Here is a 24,538-nt window from a genome sequence, read left to right as displayed (position 1 = left end):
ACAAAGTTCGCTGCTAGATAAACTTTAATCGGCGTTTAAAGTAAAGCCAATTTGCCCTTTAAATCATGAATTACAAAATCTTTGATTAATAGCGCGCGGTTCGATTTGTGGGATTTGCTGACGAGTTGGTCGATTTGCGTTTGTATTTGTTTTCATCTGAGATTGGCTTTATTCATGTTAGGCTTTTTATTTTAGCAGTGTTGACCGGGCGTGCATGTTTGGGCTTATTAGTGAGGTTGAGTTTAGCTCCTAAAGTAGAGGAGTTCTGTTGTGGAGTGTGCGAAATACTCCTGCACTTCAAAGTTATTATATTAATAAATTGCTGAATGAAATTGTGTAGCTGGTTTGGTTTTGAACGGCATGCGCCGCAACGTGTGTACAACAATACTCGCACGATTGTTGCCTTCTTTGTTAGTACGAAATCGTTTCTTTGAAGTGAAACAGCGAGGGATTTCGACTAAATTGTCCGAAAATGATATCTGAGAGATGGGATTACGACGCTCCACAATGATTTTATTATGAATAATAAAAGATAGAGACAGAAATTACTTAACATTTAACGTTGACTCATGCGATCTGCTTCGATGTTGATGACGGTGTTTTCGTATGTAAATTTTTATTAAATCACAATATTTTCTGTCGGCGGTGTGAATAATTTCACCTACAAAATAAAATTTGCCGAAATTGAAATAATTCGATATCCATAACCATAAAAAAGTTAATTGAATCAGTGGTTTAGCGTTCTCCATGAGTTGTAATAGATTCTGTTTTAATAATTTTTGTGTATTTCTGTGGTTGATTTGATGTTATTGTAACCACTGTTTGTAAAGCGCAACTAATGTATGTGCATATTTCATCGCTATTTCCCCTACAAGTGATGAAAATCAATTATATTCCAAAATTTTCGGAAGTATCGTGTTCTTTTGTTTGCCAATGATCTTTACACGTGGTTCTGTCTGTTTCAGATGTTTTCCCCACCGACCGGAGTCGGCGGACCGAAAAACGGTGCACCGCCGTCAACATTGGAACACAGAGGTGTCCAGGGGCCTCACTACAAGACAGGTACCTCAGCCAGTATGTGCTACTGTTTGTTTGTATGTGTGAGTCTGCGTGTATATGTGTAGTTTTAAAGTCTGGCTTGGTCTCACAACAAAAGTTTACAGCCCGTTGTGTCGTGCAGCTCAAGTTGGCTGTCACCGTGTGCCCGAGTGGAGTTGTGCGACAATCTCTTTGTCTTTAGAAACCATGTTGGTCGGTCTTTGTGTCAGCCGAAAACGGCCTTTGTCTCAGAGCTTGAGTCCATTGGGGCCCGTTTAGGGGCACTCCACAACACCACTCGGGTCACCTTAGGAGGGCTTTGTTCCTGCTTGGCGAGATATCCTCACAATTTTGCATCTGAGACTGTAAAGAGTGCTTTTACCGAGTGAAAAGTGAAGGGAGGAGTGGTATATTGCTGTGTGGACACCTTAGTAGGTAAGAAATATCACAGCCACTGATACCAATAAAGTGTACAAGTCCGTTTACTTTGAATACACCTTAGGGGACAGTCAGATAGTGTATTAGGGGGAAACTCAGGTCATTGAGTCTAATGAGACATTATCAGGTGACAGTTTAATTAAAGTTCTACCACAACGGTTTTAGGACTTCTATGTCTGCCCAAATGTTCATTCTGCTTTGCTGTAAGTCTGTAGATGCAAGGTTACCATAGTAACCACTTTCTGGTATCACCCTGGGACTGTTCAGAAAAGTTGTGTGGTAATTTATATGAACATGGATGAAATAGTGTTTGATTAAATAGTGGTATAACTGTTACTTTAGATGATGTGTGATAATATGTTCACAGTTAGAAACAAGTATTCATTCATCGTTGTAGATGTTGACTGTAATAGGACTGCAAGGGAGTTGAGTAAACTGGAATTTCAGGGGAAAAAAAGTATGCTAATGAAATTGAAAAATAACATTTGAGATATTTTGTTTCATCAAAGACTAAGATGTCAGTGACTGGTTTGATTACTTTTCATTAGCTGTAATCTTTGAGGCTAATACTTTAGGATGCATATACGTTACATTATTTTAAGTGTTAGCCAAGTTTTTCTTTAAAGTATAAAAAAATCCATTGAATCAATCAGATGTTGAGTGTAAGTTAACACAAGTTATGATAGAGCATGTGAGAGATCACATGTTTTCAGTTCTATGTGTATTTAAATCAACATGCAACAGGTTGAGTGACCGGATGAAGTTGACAAATGGAATGACAAAAAGATGGTGCTATTTATGCAATGTATTCAGATTTCCTGAATCATTTTTTTTTGTAAAATCAGTGTTATAATATTTTGGTAGTCTGTTTTCTTAGGTATTGTAAATTTTTAATTTCAAAATGACTACATCCCATGGGATATGTTAAATATGATGTGGAGAACCTAGGTTAGGATGTATGTTGCACAGTTGCATTTCTATAAAACCACAAATTATTGTTCAAGAGATAAAAATGTATACAGTATACAATATCGTTAGTGCATAGTTCTGTTTTTTTCTTTTCTTTTCAAGAAGTAATAATTTTACTATTATGGTGGAGGAAAATGTTTATGTGAACCATATGTTATTCTTAAAACCATGTCAAGTGGGAATTTATTCATCGATGGTCAGGTTAAAATGGTGCATGTTTTGATAAAATGTGCAACATTTGGCAATTATATATATATCCTGTTTAGCCATTTGAGGGATCTTTGTTGCATGTTTTACTTACTGATCAGATAATACCAGAGGAATCTTGAATTTGATACATCTTACAGTCAATTGTAGATTTACTTATTGAGATATTGTAAGATGAGAATAGGAATGCTTTGTTTAACCTCCTTGTGTACTTCATTACCTAAATCCTATTACAGTCATATCCTATTACTTACAGTTATATCATAATTGTACTGATTTGGTGTGTAGGAATCATTTGATTCAGTGTTCTCTTGCTTTTCTGGGCGATGTACTGATGATTTGAAGATATACTTAGATTGTAACATTTGGTGATGGAAGTACATGTAATGTTGTCATTTAGCATAGAGGTGTGCATTCATTTATTTATTAAGTTTGTTTACATCGTTTTTAGAGGATGGATTTGTAATCTTGTACATGATGTCTTCATAGAGGTACAGGTGCAAAAATGATCTGCAAGAACATAAGAGAACATGTTACCGTGTAACCTGTATTAGGGTGCAAGGTACATTAGTGACATGAAGGAAGGTTGATTTTGAGGAAAATGTGTAAAGATGTGTAAAGCCCTTCAGGGGGCTTTGTCAATTTCTGGTTTTGACCAGTGTATTTCTTGTCAAAATGCAGTTGTAATGCTTCAAATAATGTAAGTCTTGAGGATAAAGCCATAAATCTGATGGTGACCCCTTGAAGGATATCAATTTCAGCATTGTTGGCCAACTATGTTGGTTTTCCATCATTTGTTATTCCAAAATGATTTGGTGTCCATGGTAATGTTATTCTCCAAAAATAAACTAAACCTGGTGCTGAAAATATAGCCGTGTGAAAAACCCGTACCAGCACTTTAAGGAGAGTGTGTTTACTCCGTAAATTGCCCCATTTAGAGAATATTTATGATTTTGAGTGAAAGAACTGTAAAACGTCACTGTGTCTGAGGAAGAACATAGCCGTTAACATGTAAATATCAGCAATGCTTAATGTAGTGATGAAAGTATAAATCATAGCGGTTTAAACGGAACGTGATAATTACCAGTAGTGAAGTACAGAAATCCTACCTTTTACAAACCCAGCTCACTGGCTCCTTAAATTCGCAGTCGTCTATTGATTTTTTTTCACCTGACTAGCTGCAGTTTCTTTTGGGACTAGCTTGACGATTCATCTTATTTATGTGGGATGATCACAATAAGAAAAAAAGAAGCTTTAGTTTGTATATTCTATAGGCACTGTTAGCCTCAAAGCATAAGGCCTTCAAGAACACTAAAGAAAAAAACCCAGCCCAGTAAAGCGTGCCCTTGGGGTCTGTTTTGTCCTGTAATAGTATGAGAAGCGTGGCTGGCGCACGACTCTCCCAATAGCTTGCTGCCAGAGTTGTCCAACTCAAAAAGTTGGACTGCATTGTTCTTATTCAGTGAGTCTGCTACAAAAGCGACCAATTAAATTATAAGATGGGGGAAGCATGAATAGAAGCGAGATGATGCCGCTGACAAAAGAATCTAGTAAGATTCCTGTAGTTGTCAGATACCAGCCCCTGAAAACAAGAAAGTGACCTTGTTGGTGCTGTCAGCTCTTGCCTCGTTTATGTTATGATTTATGAGACTGTGTAACATTGATACACCCTCTTTCAATCATAATGCATACTTAAGCCACCAATAGGGGGCCTGACACAAGGCAAGGGGGTCCCTTTGTTCATGTGGGGTAGAAAAAATAACCGAACTCAAAGATATAGCTTCTCAGGTAGGAATTGAACATGATTATGTGTAAACTTTGTAGAATAGTTGTACCTTCATGGCTGTATTTTCTACTTGATTAACTTCGAAAACATCCCATGGTCATCAACAGTTGTGTTTAGGGTGTTTATACAGTTACAATCCTACCTGTGTCTGCAAGTTTGAAGCCAAAAACTCCTTTTACTTCATCGTCAATCCTTTTAGATATCACATCAATATTCAACAATCAGGTATTAACCATACAAAAATGACGATAAAAAGAGTGGCATTATCCAAACAAATTTAAGAATCTTGGCTACACAAAACATGTCATTTTAAAGCACATGTAGCCCTCCCCCACAACAACAAAGAAGTGTAGAGAAGTTTGATCTATAAAGTTAGAGACTGAACAGTACAGTACAGTAAACCAAGAAAATGTATTCTGATAGTGTGGTTGTCTATTGAATTTTACATCATATATGATATGACCACCATATTACATAAAAAAATTGCTTATGTTAGGAAATAGAAGCACATAGTCACTGGTACCCTATCTTTTGAGATGTGAAAACAAAAGACATGCTTCCCCTCTCTTCTACCTTTTGTTCATCACCATCCTATACATAATGATGTGGATTAAAAATAATTTGTGGGAAAGTAGGTTCGAGCTATGTCGTACAAAGGCTGTACACGTACACACAGACTTTTGGTATGGTTTAAGTTAAAACCTGCCCCAGAAAAGAAATGATGGAAAATGTATAGTTTCAAATTTTGATAATTTGGAAGTTTTTGCTCAAAGTGTACAGTGAGTAAAGCTCTATGCAAGAAATGAATTGTACTGGTGGATTGATGGAAAAGTTTGTAGAGGTCTTGAATTTTTTGTGGATGACATGTGTTATGGGAGTGATCTTTGAGGGTACTGTGATCGGGGTGGTATAGAGAGAGGGTTGGGATGGGTGGTGGTGTTACATGAAGGGCTCAGGAGTGGTCATGTTAGGTGAGACTGGTTGTTAAAAACTTAGAAATATTTGTTGAAACTCCATCAAATGAAGGGTTGCTTTGCAGCATTGCTGTTTTAACATCATGTTGAGTACAACACATTTCAGTTGTGATGAAAAATAATGGTAATAAAATGGCTGCAGTCGATAGAGCAGGTTTCCTACCAACAACTATTTCTATGGGGGTATATGCTTAAACCTAAAACTTGTTGATGTTGCAAAGCCATGTGTGTTTTAAGATGGTGTAGTTGTTTCGAAGTTCTTGTATGTGAGGTGTGTTGGGTAGGTGATATCTGAACAGATATATATAGAGTTGAAGAGACAATTTATGATTGCTATATGTATGTCCGTACTAAGTGGAGCTTTGGACGAGTACCATGTTAGTATAAACATGCAAATATAAGAACTGATAAGGTAACGGCTGCTCAGAACTACAGGTCTGTAATTATCAAAGTGTCTGATATAACATATGTTACAGCATCTTGACACTCCCTGTACTTATCCATGATAGTTTTCTGAGCCTGATTTGTTAGATTTGGAGATATTTAGTCGACAGGTGAAGGTACTTTAGCCAGCTTCGATATTGTGCCTGACCCATCATGGCGTGCTGTGCACTAGACTCAGCTAATCAATTCTCCACTATCGTTTACATTTGTAAAAGAGCCACTTTGAGGTGGGAATTGGGCTGATTTACTTCAAAATGTCAATTGGTCGCAGGTTGAGTTTAGTCAATACTAAAAGCGCAATCCTTTGCTGTACGTAGTTAACCACTTATTTGAACATTCATTTGAAGCAGTCAACAAAATGAAAAGTACTGATTCTATTTTAGTTGTATTTCTCCACTCCAGTCCTCATAGATTCTGTCTAACATCATGATAGACGGTAATTATGCTGATGGCCCCCTAGAAGCTATCATCTAAAACTCCTTGATCAACCAGTAAGCTTTGTCGCTGTACTTCTAGATTTGAATTCTCCAATGTACAGCTTATGTCCTGATGTCATCAGAATATTAACAGGGGGAAAAAAATTGCGTATATTTTCAAATTTTACTTACTTTGACAATATTGAGGTAAAGTTATGGAAGTTGAATGTTTGTACAAAACATCAGTAAATGAATAACAACAACAACAATACATAAATTAATTTATGTGCCAATTTTTGAACAACTTTGTTGTTAGCCGAGATGTAATTGCATTCACTAGAGTGGAACAGTGTCCCAGTACTTTTTTGAAGACCTTGAAGAACTAAGCTTACAAAGTGTTTGTAATCCTCTAGTTCACACATTTTACATGTATTTAGAAAAAAACATATGTAGATTTAAGACAGCAAATAGGAAATTTGATGCCATATATTGTGATCAGGATTAGTGTATATTCGGTATGAGATTCAGTACAGGTGTACTTTTAAGTTGTCAACAGTTTAAGTTTGAAAAACTCTGTTTACCTGACTGTTTGAAATTTTTGATTGTACTGGAACACAATGTGATGGATAGTAATGGGTTGTTTTTAAGTTTTAGATGTACTTCAATTATTTAGTTTGTTTTTAAACTGCACATGTTAATCCCCTTGTGCTTAACTTGAGAGATTACATGTATTTGTGTACAAACAAATACCCCCTTGATATTTAGTGGAATGAGTTGAACTGGCAGGAACAACCTAGTAACAAAAACATAATGATCAGTGCTGTTGAAAATAACTGGAGAATTGTTTTGAATTTAGTCCCCTCCCCTCCTGAGTCTGAGAGTCCCTCCCAATACACACACACACACACACACACACACACACACACACACACACACACACACACATACACTCACACAGATACAGATAGAATCTCTTACTATTTACCTAATTTCATATTTGTGTATTGATAATTTGGAAATGACCATAAAGGTACTACCACTTCTTAAATTGCAACTTCAAAGCCAAGTTCCAGTAAAAAAAAAATGTGTGCAAATGAAAAGAATTGTAATCATGTAAGTTATCATATGGTAATTTATTACTATAACTTAATGTTTGTAGTAACAATCCACAGAAATTACAAAGAAGTGTGGTAATGTTTTATAAACAGAACTACATGTGGTCTCATTGCTGCAGGACTTAAATTGAACTGTTGGGCTTGATAGTCAAATTTATCCAAGTGAACTGTTTCAACTACAATTTTCTATTGATTTCCATTGGTCGAACAGACTATGTACCACATAATAAATTCGGTAGTCTATATACAATGTTCGAGTGTCTATATACAATGTTCAGTAGTCTAGATATAATGTTTGGTAGTCTGAGTACAGTGTTCGGTAGTGTATATACAATGTTTGGTAGTCTAGATACAATGTTTGGTAGTCTAGATATAATGTTTGGTAGTCTAGGTACAATGTTTGGTAGTCTAGATACAATGTTTGGTAGTCTATATACAATGTTCGGTAGTCTATATACACTGTTTGGTAGTCTATATACACTGGTAGTCTATATACAATGTTTGGTAGTCTAGATACAATGTTTGGTAGTCTATATACAATGTTCGGTAGTCTATATACACTGTTTGGTAGTCTATATACACTGGTAGTCTATATACAATGTTTGGTAGTCTAGATACAATGTTTGGTAGTCTGTATGCCTCTGACTACTGCTAATTTCATACCCTGTGATTCAGACAGTTTACCTCATAACTGGACAATTTTTAAAATAAACTGTAATATTTTGACATTTGAAATACAAAAATGTCTTATGGAAAGTGCTAGTGGATATTTATTCACTTTGGGGCAATACACCTAATACTTGATGTTAGCATGCCATGTGATCTGTGTATAATAAACTAAGTTTTACTATATCCGCCATTTACATATTCTAATATTGACTAGGAGAGAAAGTGCACTTTGTGGGATGTTGAAGTGCCCCCCTGTAGGCCTTTTGGTGAGAGAAATAAGAATGTTTATTTTCTTTGGCACCATAGTTAATCAGTCTTCTAGATTTTCTTCCCATGTAGTGAGTTGTTCTGGTTTTCAAGTCAAATTTATAAGGAAAGTCATATACTATGCTGTAATCCATGGCTAGTCAGCACATTTTAGAATTTGTAATTCAAACATTTTGTTTTGTTAAACATTTGTACTTCTTTAGGTTGTTACTAAACAAATCTTTGCATATAATTCAGAAAAATGCTTGTACCTTTTTCATCCGAGGCGTTATCAAACATCAACCAAAATCACTTGCAGTTTATTTTGCATCATTTATTAAATTGAAATGATAGATTTTTTTTATATGTATTATTTCCTGTCACGTTGTTGTTGTCTGTCGGTCTAACCACATCGTTTTCCTGTAGATGTTCTCATACAAGGAACCTTTGTGGTTGTACAGTGTATGACTTTATGTATTAGTACTGATACTTCATGAACCTAAACTATAATTTTCATATTTATTTCAACATTTTGATTTAGAAATATTGAACAGCCATCACAGCTCATATGAGTAAACTTGATGTTTTGCTAAAGGCCCATGTTTCAATCCGATGTTCTCACATTAGTGCGATCTTACCATTAGAGTTATAAGGATTACTTCTTGTTTTGGATTAACTCTGTGTGTAGCTTTGCAAGAAAACTGTTTATCTCACCTTAATTTTAATCCTAATCGTACCTGTGCCTTTAAAACCTGTATCCCAGATATATGTGTGCGAGTACATGTAGTAGTAGAACAACTAATGGTAATGTACCTTTCAAAGTATACAGTAAACTCTCCAGTACCATAGAACCAGCATATGTTGTAATACATGAAATAATTTGTATAAAAAACGCTATTTTTATCAAATATTCCGCTTTCATGTTTTTGCTGCTTTCCTACGGCATATTCAGTGACTGAAGTAAATTTAGATACAAATACATGTATGAACTGAATGTCAATTTAGATGTGAGTTCTTTGATTTGTTTTCATATCTTGAATCTGAATATACATATACTATATGTATTGGAACAAATTTGTCAAACAGTTGAAGATGTTTCTGCTACGTAATGTGTATTTTAAAGTGACTCAAAACAGTGAAGATTGTAGTATCTGAAAAATACAGGGTGGAAATTTATGTTGAATGAATAATTGAGTCCAGGTGTATTGTACAAAATATCGTCATGAATTTTATCCATTGTTGCTGTACATTGTATAGTTGGGCTGGTGCAGTTTTAGAGTTAGATGCTGTAGGGTAAAACCAGGAAATTAAAGCAAATGTCATTATCAACCTGCTCAGTTGTTAAAGGAAAGTCCTGAAGGGTAACACGTTTTAGGATTGTGTTCAAAAAGATGGTTGAGAGTTAATGCCAGAGAATGGATATGAAAGTATCATCCTTGAAGGTATATATGAGACTGAACACAATGTATTGTGTAGGAAACATTTAAAAAATACTGTACTTTAATAAAGTAGCAGAGATAGTAAATTACTTTCCATGGTTCTTGTAAGTAGCTTTTTCGCTGGGAGTAGCGTTTGACCTACCGTATCTAAGGTGCTCCCCCATCGGCACTTCTCTGATAGTTACTACATAGAAAGAGATGGAAAAAATTGCATTAGACCTGAACTGAGAGAATTGCTTTGATTTTCATTGCTTCTGGCATAAGAGGTAAAATGAAAATAACCCTTCTTGGGTTGTCTAATTGTACTCATTATTTTTCACACATTGAAAAAAAGTGTTGAGCGTTCGTTCGTCAGACATACTGTAGTCGTGAAGTAAAATTCAATTACTGGTATCAAAATGAGATACAGTGGAAGAAATTACTTGAAGTGATGTCAGACTGAGTGTATGAATGAAGCTTTGATAGAGTGTTATGTTATGGAAAAACCGCCAACTAATGAGCTACCAACATTTCAATTTTCACCCCTGTCTCCGTTATCAATTACTGTTATCTAGCCAAGTGTTTGTCAGTATTTACCCAGTGGGATAGTTCCGGAATGAATGCTCTTGAACATGCAACTACAATGTAGCTACTATTAAAGTTCATATTCATCAAATGCACTGATTAAAAGATCGATATTACAATTTGGATAAGTCACAAAAACCTGTGCCAAATTTTCACATACACATAATTTGTTACCATGGTATTCTGACTCAGTTTAGTTGAAATCTAAAAAAAAGGATAACATTGTGACCAAGAAACCCCAACATTTATTTGAAATTTGGATAATATGAAGGTGTAACAAAACATCCTAGTGAGTATATGTACTTACTACTGCTAGGTAATTTGCAGGATTGTGTCAATATTTTATGGTATATTAACAAGCAAACATAACTTGTTGACAAAATATAATTATGCAGGGTTGATTAAACATATTGGTAGTATTGTGTTGAAAGTAATTAAGGTACACATTGTACTATAAATAGATATGGTCTACAATTTGGCTATGGTTTATTATTTATAGTGGTATTTAAAAAAAACTTATCATTTTTATTTATTATTTTCAGTGCATAAGACAAGATTTGTAGGATTTTGCTGTGTTAAAATTCCTATCATAGAATGATTTAAATGTCTTTTTCTGTAGGTTTTTGATTTTTTTATTAAACTTGTATGTTTAGATATGGACATGAAATATTAATTTATTTTTTGAAAATTAATATTTCAGCCCAATTTTCCAGTTATTTTATCATTGTAAATTATTTGCAAGAATTGATCAGATTAAGAGTGAATATTCAAAGAGGAATAGAAAACAAAAACGATGTCCCAGCTTAGAAAAATATTTATGAAAACAAATACTATTACATTACCAACCGTAGTGTTATTACATATTTTTCTTTGTAACATTAACTTAATCCTTGTGCAACGGAGAAATAGAAGACTTATTAAAATAGCGATAAAATATTAATTTATTGGAAGTCTTAGATTTCCGTATTATAACCAAGTTACATTATTTAATAAGTACGATGGAAAAGACAAGATAGTAAATGATAAAGAATAAAAAGTTTGTCTTCAACATATTCTAGTAATCAATTTCACATGAAATTTACTATAGAAATGAACAAATTATATGAATTGCAGGCGTAATCTACAGGAGTATAAATTGCTAGCAGTAATTGATACCTAGTTCCTTACTGTAATCTAATCTAATATAAAATATTAATATGATATGTGTATTATATGTTACACTGTAATTAACATTTCTGTAATTCAGTTAAAGTGATATTATGGACAACTGATTTACTTTCTCTTATTCCCATTCAATAGTGGATTTATTTTCCTTTGTGAGACTAACCATATGGAAATTTAAATGCAAATAAGGTCAAAGGTCAAAGGTCAGTGATTATTGACATGCCAAGTTGTGATGTTACACAGCTTCTATCTTGTTACGTGTATGTTTGTTTTACATGGTGAAAAATTATGTTTTGTAAAGAAAAGAATGTCTTGATTCTTTTTTGTGAATCTCAGTTTAAAAGTGAATGGGTTTTTATCTGAATGATTTGCATTGGAATTAAATAAAATAAATGAAACTGTTGTAATTTCTGTGACTATGTTTTTACTAGACTTTCGATAACCTTGTAGAACAAGAAGAGAAGCTGTTCATCATGTTAGAAAATACTGCCTATGGCTTCAGTGTTAATGTTGTGTGTTTACCCTTGCAATTGTAATTTATCATAGGATGCAACATGATTGGAGACTAAAACCCCAAACTGTCGTTTGTCAGTCAATTATGTAGTAATCATTGGTGATGTGTACAACCATCATTTTGACAGATTTTGGTTTGGTTTTCAACTATTGGTTACCATGGTGATATTTGTAACCATTGTGTTAAAAGTTCATATTGATTGCATGGCTTGTTTGTTGGTTATTTACTTACTTGAGAATTGAAAGAATTGCCTCTCTAATTCTAAAAACATAATCGTGATTGAAATAAGTTTATTTGTATGTTCTGATGATGGCATATAAAGTGAAAATGACTGAAAATGTGGACTGTATGATAAATTTATAGATGTAAAAATCAGATATTCTCATCAGACATCGTTGTTTCCTGTTACTTCAGGTGTGTTTACTTTTACAGTTCAACTTATTTAGGATTGTATGTAATTCTAGATTTTGACATTTATATTAAATTTAGCGAGTAATTGAAAATTTTGACTGAAATTTTGAAATCAGGAATTGAGCAGAAAATGTGTGAAATGTGAAAATTTTGACTAAAAATCAGAAAGAAGACACAAAAAATACATGTTAAATGTGTAACTTGCATGGCATTACACAAAAATATGACTAAAATGTGAAAATTTTGATTGAAAATTATGAAATCAGAAAAAAATTAACCGAAGTATCTTTAAAATGTAAGAATGGATATATTCATCCAGGAGGAAGTGTATGTTGACAATGTAAAGTAAATAGTGAAAGTGTAAACCACTCAACTGATAGAGACACAGCAAGGGATCAGCAACTGATACAATAATTCCAGCAATGTTATGCTTGTCCCCTATGCATTCCTGTAATGGTTGTCACGTAACTTTGTAAGTAATGTCAAAAAACCATAACCATTATCCAATCATATCAATGTGAAATGATGCAGTTCAGATGTCTGGAATAGTTGCCGGGAAACCACGGATGAATATACGGAGAAGATCCAGAATATAGCACAGTTTTAGACCAAGTTGTCAACTACCCATAATGCATTGCAGTGTCGGCGCCAAAGTTGTGCCTGTTGGTTCACACTTCTTATGCTATTTTTATGAAGCCTTATTTGTATATCAGCTCAATATATAGACCACTTGTTATAAAAATTGTTGTCTTTCCTTGAAATTGTAATGAAATTGAAATTGAAATTTTTATGTCTGGGAGTTTATCCTTTTCATTTGAAATTCTAAAGTCTGTACAGTATCAGTGATAGTGTATTTTGAATTTTGTGCAAGTGATCAAAATTCAAGCAATTTGGAGTCTGCATTCTTTGCTGTGATGTAGAATGTATTCAAATTATGTACAATTATGCAAATTTTATGCAAATCATAACATTGCTGTCGTAACCAGCTCATTTCTGCAAGTCGGGTGAATTTATTAATAAGTACAGCTATTAATCTCACACATATTATATTATTGTTATATACATATTTGTTCGGTATGAAATTATTTAGAATTAAAGTTGAGATTTTGATTTATGAAACGAATCAGTGGGCTGGAAATGTAAGATATCAGAATGCTGCCTTGTTTCCTAGATACTCTGACATTCCATAGGTGTATTTTTCCTGTGTGTGTATATTAGGAAATTGAAGATGTCATTTCCTCTTGTGGGAGTGCAAACACATCAAGCAGTCCTGAGTTAACCCATTCAGTACTGAAAACTTTGCCGCCAAAATTATTTGAACAAAATTCTTGTTTTTATGTAAGTTTTTGGCATATATCAGCTTCATTTTAGACTGGAATTAAAGAAATGTTACTTCGTAATGAAGTAATATTATTATAACTATGAAAATGTTCATATAAATTGGGTCCCAAAATTATTTAAAACTCGTCTCCAGTCATGAAAGGGTTAAATGTAGTGCAATATTATGCAGCCACACCATTTGGGAATGTATAAAAATCAGAAAATCCAATGAATAGATGTATTGTTTGTTGTTTTTTGGTATTTCAAGTTTAGAGTGACCCCTGTTATTTTGGGTTTTAGTGAATCATTGTCTAAATTATGATGTAAAAATGTAGTGACATGAAATATAGTAAATAAGAAAAATTATGATATTTTAGGTACATATTGTCCCTTGCAGTTGTCAGATCACGTGTTGAGAATTTTTAAATCCTGTCATAGCCATTTATCTTTTACAGGAACTTGTCCCAAAGAACATTGTACTATGTTGTTTAGGAGTGAAAATGATGTAAATAGTTTAGGTATATGTCGTCCATTCCAATGGGGAGATGAAAAAATGAAATGCCGAGAATTGTTTATTTTTTGCTGTTTGGGAGTAAAAACATCATAAATGAGAAAATTTTACATTTAGGTGTATATACTGTCCATTCTAGTTGTGAGATGAAATTTTATATTTAGGTGTATATACTGTTCATTCTAGTTGTAAGATGAAATTTTATATTTAGGTGTATATACTGTTCATTCTAGTTGTAAGATGAAATTTTATATTTAGGTGTATATACTGTTCATTCCAGTAGTAAAATCAAGTCTTTGAGTGTTGTTTGGGAGTAAAAATATTGTAACTAAGAAAAAAAATTCATTTAGGTGTACACTGTCCATTGTAATGATTCTGTTGTGTGATTTTTGTCAATTTTTGCTGTCCGAGAGTGAAAAACCCAGCAAGACTGTAAATAGGTGATCAAGTTATGAAGAGACAAGTAAGATGCCATCAATCAATTAGATTGGCTAGCAGTCACAAGGTGAATTTGTATTAATTTTATCAGTGTCCCAAAGGAGTGATTATTAAGTTCAAGATGAATGACCGCTTGACCCTAACACCTTAGATCGCCATAGAGACCAGATCTCAAGATGTCAGACATTTCTTGTGCATTTCAAGAAGTAATTCTTGAATAAGGAACATATGTTTGGAAAGTGACTTGTATACTGTGAATCAGAAAACATATTTGCTTATTTCAAAGATGTCCTCTTCCTTCCCAAGTTGTGCAGAATGACAACTTTATATTTCGTGTCCCTGTTTAGTCAAGAATCCAAGTGATTGGCGAGTTAGAATTTTGATATCGCAATATGTGAATAACGAATATAAAGAATTCAAGTTCCAGGCTAGGTCTTGTTTGGATGTCTTACTTATTTATAGGAGGATAATTTACTGGTCTTCACAAAATCTAGCTCAGAGACTTACCTATTTCACTCGATATACTGGTATGTTGGTGAATGACATTTTCAAACCTGACAGCCAAGTATCTGGGTTAAAGTATATTTCACTTTTACTAAATATTTCAAATCATGTATGTTTATGTAATTATACAGCTTTTGATAATATCTACCATTTTCACCAAATATGAAATAAATATACACTTAATATTTCAAAAATAGAATATTGCTGATCACCTCAAAATGATATGTTTTATCAGCATTGCTGTAACACTCTCAGTGGTGTTTTTTCTTACAAAGTTGTTGGGTTTAGCTGTAGGACAACAGAGTTTGTCAAACCATATCTAGACCTAAAATAAAATATGGGTGCTGATACTAGCTTTCATTTCTTGATTTAGATGTCTGGCATTTTAGAGTTTAGTTGTAAAGAATTGTGTCAAGACATTCTTTTGTGTGTTTAAAAACTTTCACCCCTATCTTGTTGAAACAGCACACTTTGATAAACTTTGGTATATAACATACAAGTTACTGTAGAAATAAATCAAATATATAAACATTATGAGATACTATCAACAATTTGCTAAATGGTTGACATTTTCCTGACTTTTATAGAACCATACTAATCTTAGCAGTCAATGATTTTTGGAAATCGTCAACAAATGTATTAAATTGGTCAAGGCTTGATACAGTGTTGTCCCAAAATTGCACAGGTACTTACTGTCTATTAATAGTTCTAGTGCAATTGAGAAAGAGATGGAATTTTCTTCCTTGTAATTTTGTTTGTTGATATTGAGGCAGGTTAACAACATAGGTATCCAATTGTGAATCACATGTATCAGCCAGTCCCCATGAAAAGCCCGACATTGAAAAATGACTCGAGGGCGATGTATACTAAAGAGTAAATTGTCAAAGTTCTAACTGTTGTCTTGGTTTGAGATGTAGCGTGACCCTGTCCCCTATTAGGTTTCTACAAGACCCTGGCATTACACGTATCATTTGCTACAGTTGGCAGGGGTTGCTTTCTTACTGTTGGCCCCATTTGACACGGTATTGAGTACCTCATCAATGACGGCATTTTTGTGTTCTCCCCATAAGGCTTCATACAGAATGTTCCTTTATGGTTGCTGTCAGAATTCATTGTCACTCATCCATACCATACTTTGCCAATGTCAAACTAGTACAGCTTGCTACAGTATTCATCAGCAATCAAGCATACGCTTGGCCAGCAAATTGATCCAGAAAACAAGTTTTGATGTTGACAAACAGACAAAAGCCCTCCCAGTTATATTTGCATTAAGTCACTATTAGTAACTGTCATGGAATCTGTAAGCTTTCTGTTCCCCCCCCCAAATACTTAATAATTGCAAACTGTTCTTGATTGCAATATTCAGTTTAATCCAAAAAACGATACAGGCCTTTCATCTGGTTCTCTGTAACCTGATGGATAAGTATCATGCACGTTTCCACCCAATTTCCTTGCAGATTAGAAAATTTGCACCTTGTGAATCTGAGAGATGAATTCTTGCACTTTTGAAAATATTGCCAAGTGGGATGACTCATACACAGAGCATCCAAATGAATGCAGCACAAAGGAAATGCTTTCAAAACATCAATGTATCTCTGTGAATTTTCTCATCGTGGTTTCCCAGACTACAGACTCTGGTTGCCATGGAGAGTAAGAGGCTTGGAGCCTAACATAATTTTGGAGCTGTCACGTCACTATAAGTGCATAGCAATTATAATTTCTATCGAAGGGTCAGATATGAATGCAGGATAAGTATAGGACTTACATGACCCGATCAAAAACTATTCATGTTTTCTCTTTTTTTTGTGTGTCTTCTCGCCATCGATACATGAATTTTCGCAAACAAAGTGCTAATTTTGAATGCCTCACACTTTGAAATGGGCAAGACTTTCACAAACTTCTTTCCAGCTTGTTTTGATAAATGCATATACAAAATGAAAATCTCTTTGTCGGAAGAAAATCAATAGGCAATTATAACCCAAGCAGTTTCCACGTTGAACTGACTGTGAAAGGCGCATGAATTGGCAGAATATGTTATGATCCCAACAAACACTATACCTGAACAAAGGATATTTCACCTGGAGTCAGTGCAGAAAGATCAAAGTATTTACATGTAGATATTTGGAAATGAAAAGTTTTGACTTGTGCCAAGGATTCATACTTCAGTTCAAAACACAATTTCGCACATGAAGAGCATACAATGAAAATAAAAACATTTCTGAGTGAAACTTTTTGTGAAATGAAAGATGACTGTCTTGAAATATTGAAAGTTTTGAGGTACTTAGAGTATTCCATGGAAAAATAATCAATATTCCATGGAAAAATAATCAAATGAAAATGATGCATTAAAATCAGAATTCATAGGAAAGAGAGGTCAACTAATTTTGTTGAATTTTAGTGCCCTAAGACATTAGTAGGGTTAATGTTCATTTGAACATGGGTTGAAAATCTAATGAGTACGGAACTATAAATTATAAATGGAATGTGAGACAGCTTCCGATTTTCTCCAGCCATTTATAGGCGGGAGGAAGTCAACTTTGACAAATGAGAAAAATGTGAAAGAGTTTAGGCTGTCTTTATTCACAAGGAGTAGAAATTTACTCCAAGTGACTGCATAATAAGCTTGTTTCTGGTTCTAAATAATTTACTAAATAATACAACACTGCTAGAATAGTTTATTATAGGAAGATGGTTTGTGTTAGACATGTCTCTAGTGACAGACCATGCCATCCATCATAACTGCCTGCCTCTGTCTTCGTCTGTATTGGAGTACCGTGAACTTTTTATATTCACTTGATATGCTGTGTTGAATTTTTACAAATCAAAAATAGTAAGTTAGAGTTAACATAATACTTAGACTGACAAAGCATGAAAAAAACCACATGGATTGTTTTTGAACTTTGGAAAATGTTTTCCCTTTATTAATTAATTTTCTTGTTATTTTAAGGATGCTTTGTAATTTTTATTCGAATACCCCCTCTTTGGTGCAAATATTTTTAGAAAAAAGGAATCAAACAACAAATTTTTAGATAAAGTAAAACAAAATAATAATAAATGAAAAATTGAATTAGGAAACCGAAAAATGAACAAAAGTATTGTACTATATGATTTGATGCAGTAGTCAACGTCATTGCATGTAATGCTTTATCTGCCAAGTTCTGTTGTCCTTTCCTATAAAATAAAATGTAGGTTGTAGCTAGTTTATGAGCGTTAAAACTGTGTCTTTTGGATTAACAAACTCTCTAGCCATGTACATGTTTAAGATTCAGGCTGGTATATCATAAAAGCTAAATGAAGCCTGAGAGAGCGATTGAAGTTTTTAAGACTCATTGGATTAACTTAAATTGATAGTTTCTGCATAGTAAATTAGTGTACTACAACAGGACAGTTTTGTCCTTCCTTTTATGATCTTTTAGCTCACAAAAGAAGTGTGTGAATTTAGCAAGAAGTAATACTTCAGTTTTATGAAAATCGACCAGAATTTGTGTTTATGAGACATTTAATGTGCTGTAGATGGAGACTGAGGCCTAGTGATATCAAAGAAATTGAAAAGTAACAAATTTTGCATTGCCCTTGATTCTTGTTACAGAGCTCCTATCAAATTTCACGAACTGTTTTTGTATCATGTATCTTTTGATTTGTTAGGTAGAGGTGTCACCAAATACAAATGTTTGTTGTTAGAAGATTATAAAATAGTCATAAAAAACATAGACTTGCCATTTTTTTTTGTACTTGAATTTTGGCGGGAAAACTTGTGAAAATATGTTTGGCTTGCAACATTCCATTCCATTTATGGTTCATTTGCTGAGGTAGTGTCATATTCCTACAAATGAAGGATGATAATTATTACATGTAAAATGGGGGCAGTTATTGTTATTTTTGTAAAAGTTATGACCATTTTATATCTGAATTTTTGAGGAATTTGTGCAAAATTGGTTGTTTATGTGTGCAAATTCTCTTCAATACCTTTCAAAGTCTACCTTACTGCTGAAATGTTTCAAAAACACCGGAAATTTGAAAAGTTTTGCACTTGAATTTTGGCGGGAAAATTTGTGCAAATTTGTACAGCTTGCAACATTCCATCCCATTCATGGGTTTCATTATATTCTGATGTTGTGTTTTCCAGCTGAGTACAATGCTGGTCAACTTCTAATAGCTTGGCCATTTGAGATGACTTCTGACATTTGCATATCATAAGAATTCCGGTCATTTATCCCGGTTTCCAATAGAATAGAAGATTTCACCCGGCTTAACTTTGACAATGAGAGTTATTTTGGCCTTGAATGTCTTAAACTGACAGTTTAACTTTACAGCTTTATCTCTTATAGTGAAGTTTACAATGTTACTAACTTTCTTTTCACTTGACTTTTCAATGGTTGTCATAGATACAGTTTTATTACAGTTTCAATATATTATTACAATGTAAATTTAGGTGCAAGAATTGAAAAAAAATGTTAACTTCAGAAGAAACTTTTTTTTTGGTTGTTATTGGTGCATTTACAGTTGTGATGAATTTTGTTATTGTTCACACAATTTTCTGTAGAGTCAAGATTAGTATATGGATGGGATTTTCGGATGTAAGATTGAAATTTTTGTGTAAAGCATGAGTGAAGTTGAAGCATTGAATGTCTCTCTGTCTGATGTCAGAAGACCAGATGTTCTGACTTGACTCGTGTGTCAAGGTGTTTTATAGATATTTTGGAAAATGCCAAAGACTGCCTGATAAAGATTTGTTAATTGCTTTCATTATTTCCTGAAATGATTATGTGAATTCGTGTGTCAATTGACTGAAGGGTGTACTACTCAAGTGGAGGAAATATCAACTTGACAGCATCAACAGTGTCAACCAGTTTATTGACAATATACAATATGACAACATTGTATAGGAGATCAGTACATGTAAGTGTACATGCTAATAGTAGGTGTCTGCAAGGAAGGGGAAGGGGTAATGGTGGGCTTGCCTACATCATGGTTTCTAATGGATGCTGGTGGTGAGCTATTTTCATGCTTGCCATGTTCAAGGAAAACATGCCAGGAGTGGAACATGTACAAACTATTGAGTTGTGCCAGCTCTAGAAAATAGAGACACATCTTGAGGAACATTCTAGAAAATAGAGACACATCTTGAGGAACGTCTTCCCCTCATTACAGACTACTACACACAAGGTGTATACTAGGGAGTCTAATTCCATTTCTATCCATAGCATAACCCTGACCTTTAATGTTAACTCCTTAGTTTGAACACGAATGTGTATCTATTGTAAAAGAGTCCACTGTTCTTCAGTTTTGCCAAAAAATCATTTGTAAATAGTGTCATGCAGCTGAGTATCCAATTTTCCAAAATTCATGATCATAGTATTCTCCAGAATTTAACAATTCTAGTGAACTTAATAATTTGGCATCCATACATAAAGGATATCTTGCAGTCTGATGGTGAAGAGAAAGTGTGATGCACTGCGTAACAATTTGAAATACAAGAAGTTTCTGTCTGTTATGTTGGCAATGCATGATGGGAAACCAATTCTGACTGCCAGTACCACAGCTGATGGTGTTTGGCTTGCATTTATACTATTGGTGTAGTGTTACATTCCTCGGGAAAGTTTAACATAAAAACAAAAAGATATTGTTACATTTGTAGTTTTGATTAACGACATACAAAAAAATGAAGAGGGATGGGTAATTTGAAGATTTTTCTGTGTTTAGTTAAAAAAGTTAAGAAACTGGTTACTGTTGACCTTTTGCAGGTCTGTACTGAAGTCTTGGTTAGGCTTGTAATCTGATGGGGAGGGGAGGGGTAAGGTGAGGGAAGGGGTAAGGTGAGGGAAGGGGTGTTGGTTATTTGTACCACTGAGTTGAGAGATGAACGATAACTGTAGTTGTTGTGAAAGGACATACAAATTGACAAGTTTTGTAAGAAAAGTCTCTCAGAAAATTGACAGTAAATAGTCAATAAAAATGAAATTGGTTTATTTCCAAATTTCCATATTTGATATTCAGAAAATGAAAGGTAATAACTTTTATTCATGCTCTGTACATAGTCATAGTCAAATCGATGTAAACACTAGCCATGCATCATGGGAAGAAGTCTTTTAGAAGGTAGATGTTGAAGAAAGGTTATTGTTAATGTGTCTTAATTTTGTTAAGATGGTGTAGCCACAGACACCTGGCCAGGACCCCCCCCCCCCCCCCATGGACTACCAGAAAGCAGGAGGGGTGTGGTTGACACAAGCTGTCCAAATTTTTATTGAAAAGGTATAAGAACAGATACTGTTCACACTCTCAGGTTGACAATGAGGTGGAGAGGAAGCTTGCAACTGTTGCAGATTCAAGCAATGAAAACCTTAAAGAGCTTGGCAAAGGTCTCGCTGCCGATCATTTAATAATGCCAAATGATACACCGCTGGGTAAAGTGGCACAAGGAGAGACTTTAGAAATGTGGAAATACATCTATTCATCGTTGTTGAAGTTAAGAACTTCCTGACTGCCTTTTGGTGAGGACTGACCCATGAAGCATTAAGCCATATAATTATGAGACTCCAGTTCTGTGTACTTTATGGCTTGCTATAACATTAACAATAGCGACTGCTTTTTTTTGCCTTTCCCATTGACTGATATAAAATGATGTGGAGAAACAAAATATGTGAAGCGTGAGAGTAAATAAGCAATGATGGATATATACGGTCTACTAATGTTTGCGTGCACTTTCTGCTTTGTGATGCTTGCACTGTTCAAATTGAATGGAAACACAGCACTGTGTGTTTTGATCATTTTAATTGAAGCTAGACCAACTTCTACATCATTGTTGTATGCTTTTCAATCACCTGAAATGCCCTTCAAATCTGAAAGACAGAAATAGTAATTTTGGTAAAGTTAATTGTGTAAGCTTTGTTTGGATTGAGTTTGGACTGAAATCATTAAAAACTGAAATATTAGAAAAATATCAAAACTGTGTTACATTTATAACGGTGTAAGTTCATTACATAGCTGATGAAACCCATGATATTTCAGTAATATGCCTTTTTGATTTCTTACTTCCCCAGAAATATACATTTAAATAAATCAAAATTCTTATAATTTCATGAATTTCACAAAGAAAATTTTTTGATGCATTTATTTTGAGAATTTCTGTGCGCATGAAAGATGAAATTGCATCTAGCTTCATTGTATATGCGAGATACAAAATGATGTGTATTTGATATCCATTAGGGTCCTACTATATTAATTGTCAGTGTAGACATAGAGAAAAGGCTAACATTATTGCATAGAGTGTAGCAATTGTGCAGTTAAGTGTGACCAGGGACGATTAATGATTCACGATTTTTGTTTCGCTGCCGATCCTCCTGAATAGGAAATTTTCAACTGGATACGCCACATTGAGCATCTTAACTTAGTTTGGGTCGTCTGGTGCTTGTACAAGTAGTTTTGTCTCAAAATGTTGCGTCGTACTATAATATGAGTTATATTTCATTAATAACTGAACATTTTCATGTTTTTGTACATCGTGCTTTATTTATGCTATTTATTTGAGATTGATTAATTTGTAATAGTATAAAATGAAATAAAAATGGTACAGAGATGTTAAATATTGAATTTGGGGTTTTAGTGTAACGGCTGCAAAAGTAACCCTCTCCTCCCACATTTAGCCTCTCCCCCCACCCCATGTTTAGTTTTGAAATTTAATTTAGTCATACCGAGGTATGTACATCTGTTATAATAATATATAGTAGGGCTGGTTGATAGGCGTCGTAAACGTATATATATATATGAATATTCCCGTTCACCTAAAATTTCCTTTTGCTTTCTCAAATATCATGGGAATAATTTATTTAATAATACATTGCCTATCAACCATAGGAACCAGAATTGCTGTAAATATGTCAGAAATTGAAGTTGTCCTTTAGAATGACTTATGTGATAGGATATCCTAAATTACCGTCACGCTCTGTAGTTAGTGTTGATGTTTCCAAATCCCTAGTGAATAGTGCAGTGTGTATGCATCATATCACAAAATGATATGGGAAACTGAAAATTTTCTCCGAATGTTAAATATTATACATCCAATTATAATCTTAAAGTGGAGAATTGTGTGACCCTTGTAACTAAAAAGCCATGGATTCAGGTAAGATTTGATTCGGTAGATTAAAGTCAGTCATTTTTTGCCATTGTCTTGTGTAAAGAAAGGTTAAAAGTGTAACTGATAAGACATGGGTAAAGATAGTGTACATAAATTGTAAATTGAGATTAAATGGTTTCTTCATCTTTTTTTTTTTTCAAGTCTCCCTTTCCGGCAGTAAATTTTTACGCTTCAAGGCTGCTGCAGAAAAGTGCTCTTTTTGGCAGTATTATGCAGGACATGATAGTTTACAGGTTGTGAGTGGATTGAGGCTAACACATTTGACCTCAGACATATAGAATTTGATGCCATAGGAAAATGTGTGAAGCATTTAGGGTATTGTGATATTTGTAGTGTGTTCATAAACACCAGTGAACATTACATAGGAACATAATACTTTTTACTGTTTAAGTTGTAATGTTTTAGGTGGACAGCAAAAAATAAATATTTGCCCTTGTAATGAAAGTTGCTGTTATAAATGTATGACGCATTTGTACCCACAATAAATATCAGAAGTGTTGTGAGTATATTGAACTATGGACTCAAATTTATGGTGCTGTTCCATTAAAAGCTAGAATATGGTTAATAATTTGGGTAGTAGAGTAAGGGGATAATTTGAGTATGCAGACATGACAAAAAGAAGGAGTTGGTAGTCTGACTGACAGACACCAAAACATGAGATGATAATTTGGCTTGTAGATTTGTATGTAGATGTGGGTTGATAATTGGCAACCAGACTAAAAAGATGTGGGTTGGTATATTTGCTTGCTGACATCAAAATATAGGCTGATTAGCTGATAATAACTAAATTACAATCATGATGCCAGCAGACGACAAAATATGGGTTTGTAACTACATTGGAAATATAAGTCCTGTCCCCATGTGGAATTTTGAAGTGGTTCAAAATCGAATCATTGTTGGTTCTTCTGTCCCCACATGCATTGAAACTGGCGTGAACCGATTTAGTTGAGTTGGTTCAAAACACTCCAGTCATGTGGTTTTGAATCGATTCAAAGTAAATTGATTCATGGATGATGGAGTGAGAGTAAATCAGTTTAAAACTGACGCAAAAGCAAAAGTGAATTGTTTAAAATCCATTGCCCAGTTTTCTCGTGCCAACAGAAATCTGTTTTGAACCGATTTGGACTGGTTTTGAATCGATTCAGGTTGGGACAGGGCTTCATAGTATCTGAAGTATATAAAACTTAGGTCTGACCATGTCTCAAAATAGTGTACTACAGTAGTTATGAATCTCCAT

The 24,538-nt window shown here is 34.1% G+C and overlaps 1 protein-coding gene across 12 annotated transcripts in view; it reads left to right on the top strand.

Moving 5' to 3' along the window:
* The window catches only part of LOC144447311 (transcription factor 12-like), a 154,180-nt gene that overhangs the window by 993 nt on the left and 128,649 nt on the right, over positions 1-24,538 (top strand). For 9 of the 12 annotated variants that reach the window (XR_013482013.1, XM_078137257.1, XM_078137250.1 and 6 more), the window contains one exon: positions 966-1,074. Coding sequence is in view for 11 of the 12 variants with exons in the window: in XM_078137257.1 (XP_077993383.1) it covers positions 966-1,074 (109 nt within the window). In the remaining variant the exon portion in view is untranslated. The remainder of the gene's footprint in view (positions 1-965; positions 1,075-24,538) is intronic. The other 3 variants (XM_078137258.1, XM_078137253.1, XM_078137255.1) reach the window with 1 other exon arrangement.

This window comes from Glandiceps talaboti, chromosome 16 (genome assembly GCF_964340395.1).
Source record: "Glandiceps talaboti chromosome 16, keGlaTala1.1, whole genome shotgun sequence".
NCBI lineage: Eukaryota > Metazoa > Hemichordata > Enteropneusta > Spengelidae > Glandiceps > Glandiceps talaboti.
Note: the sequence above shows the minus strand (reverse complement) of the source record. Positions and strands in the feature narration are given on the sequence as shown.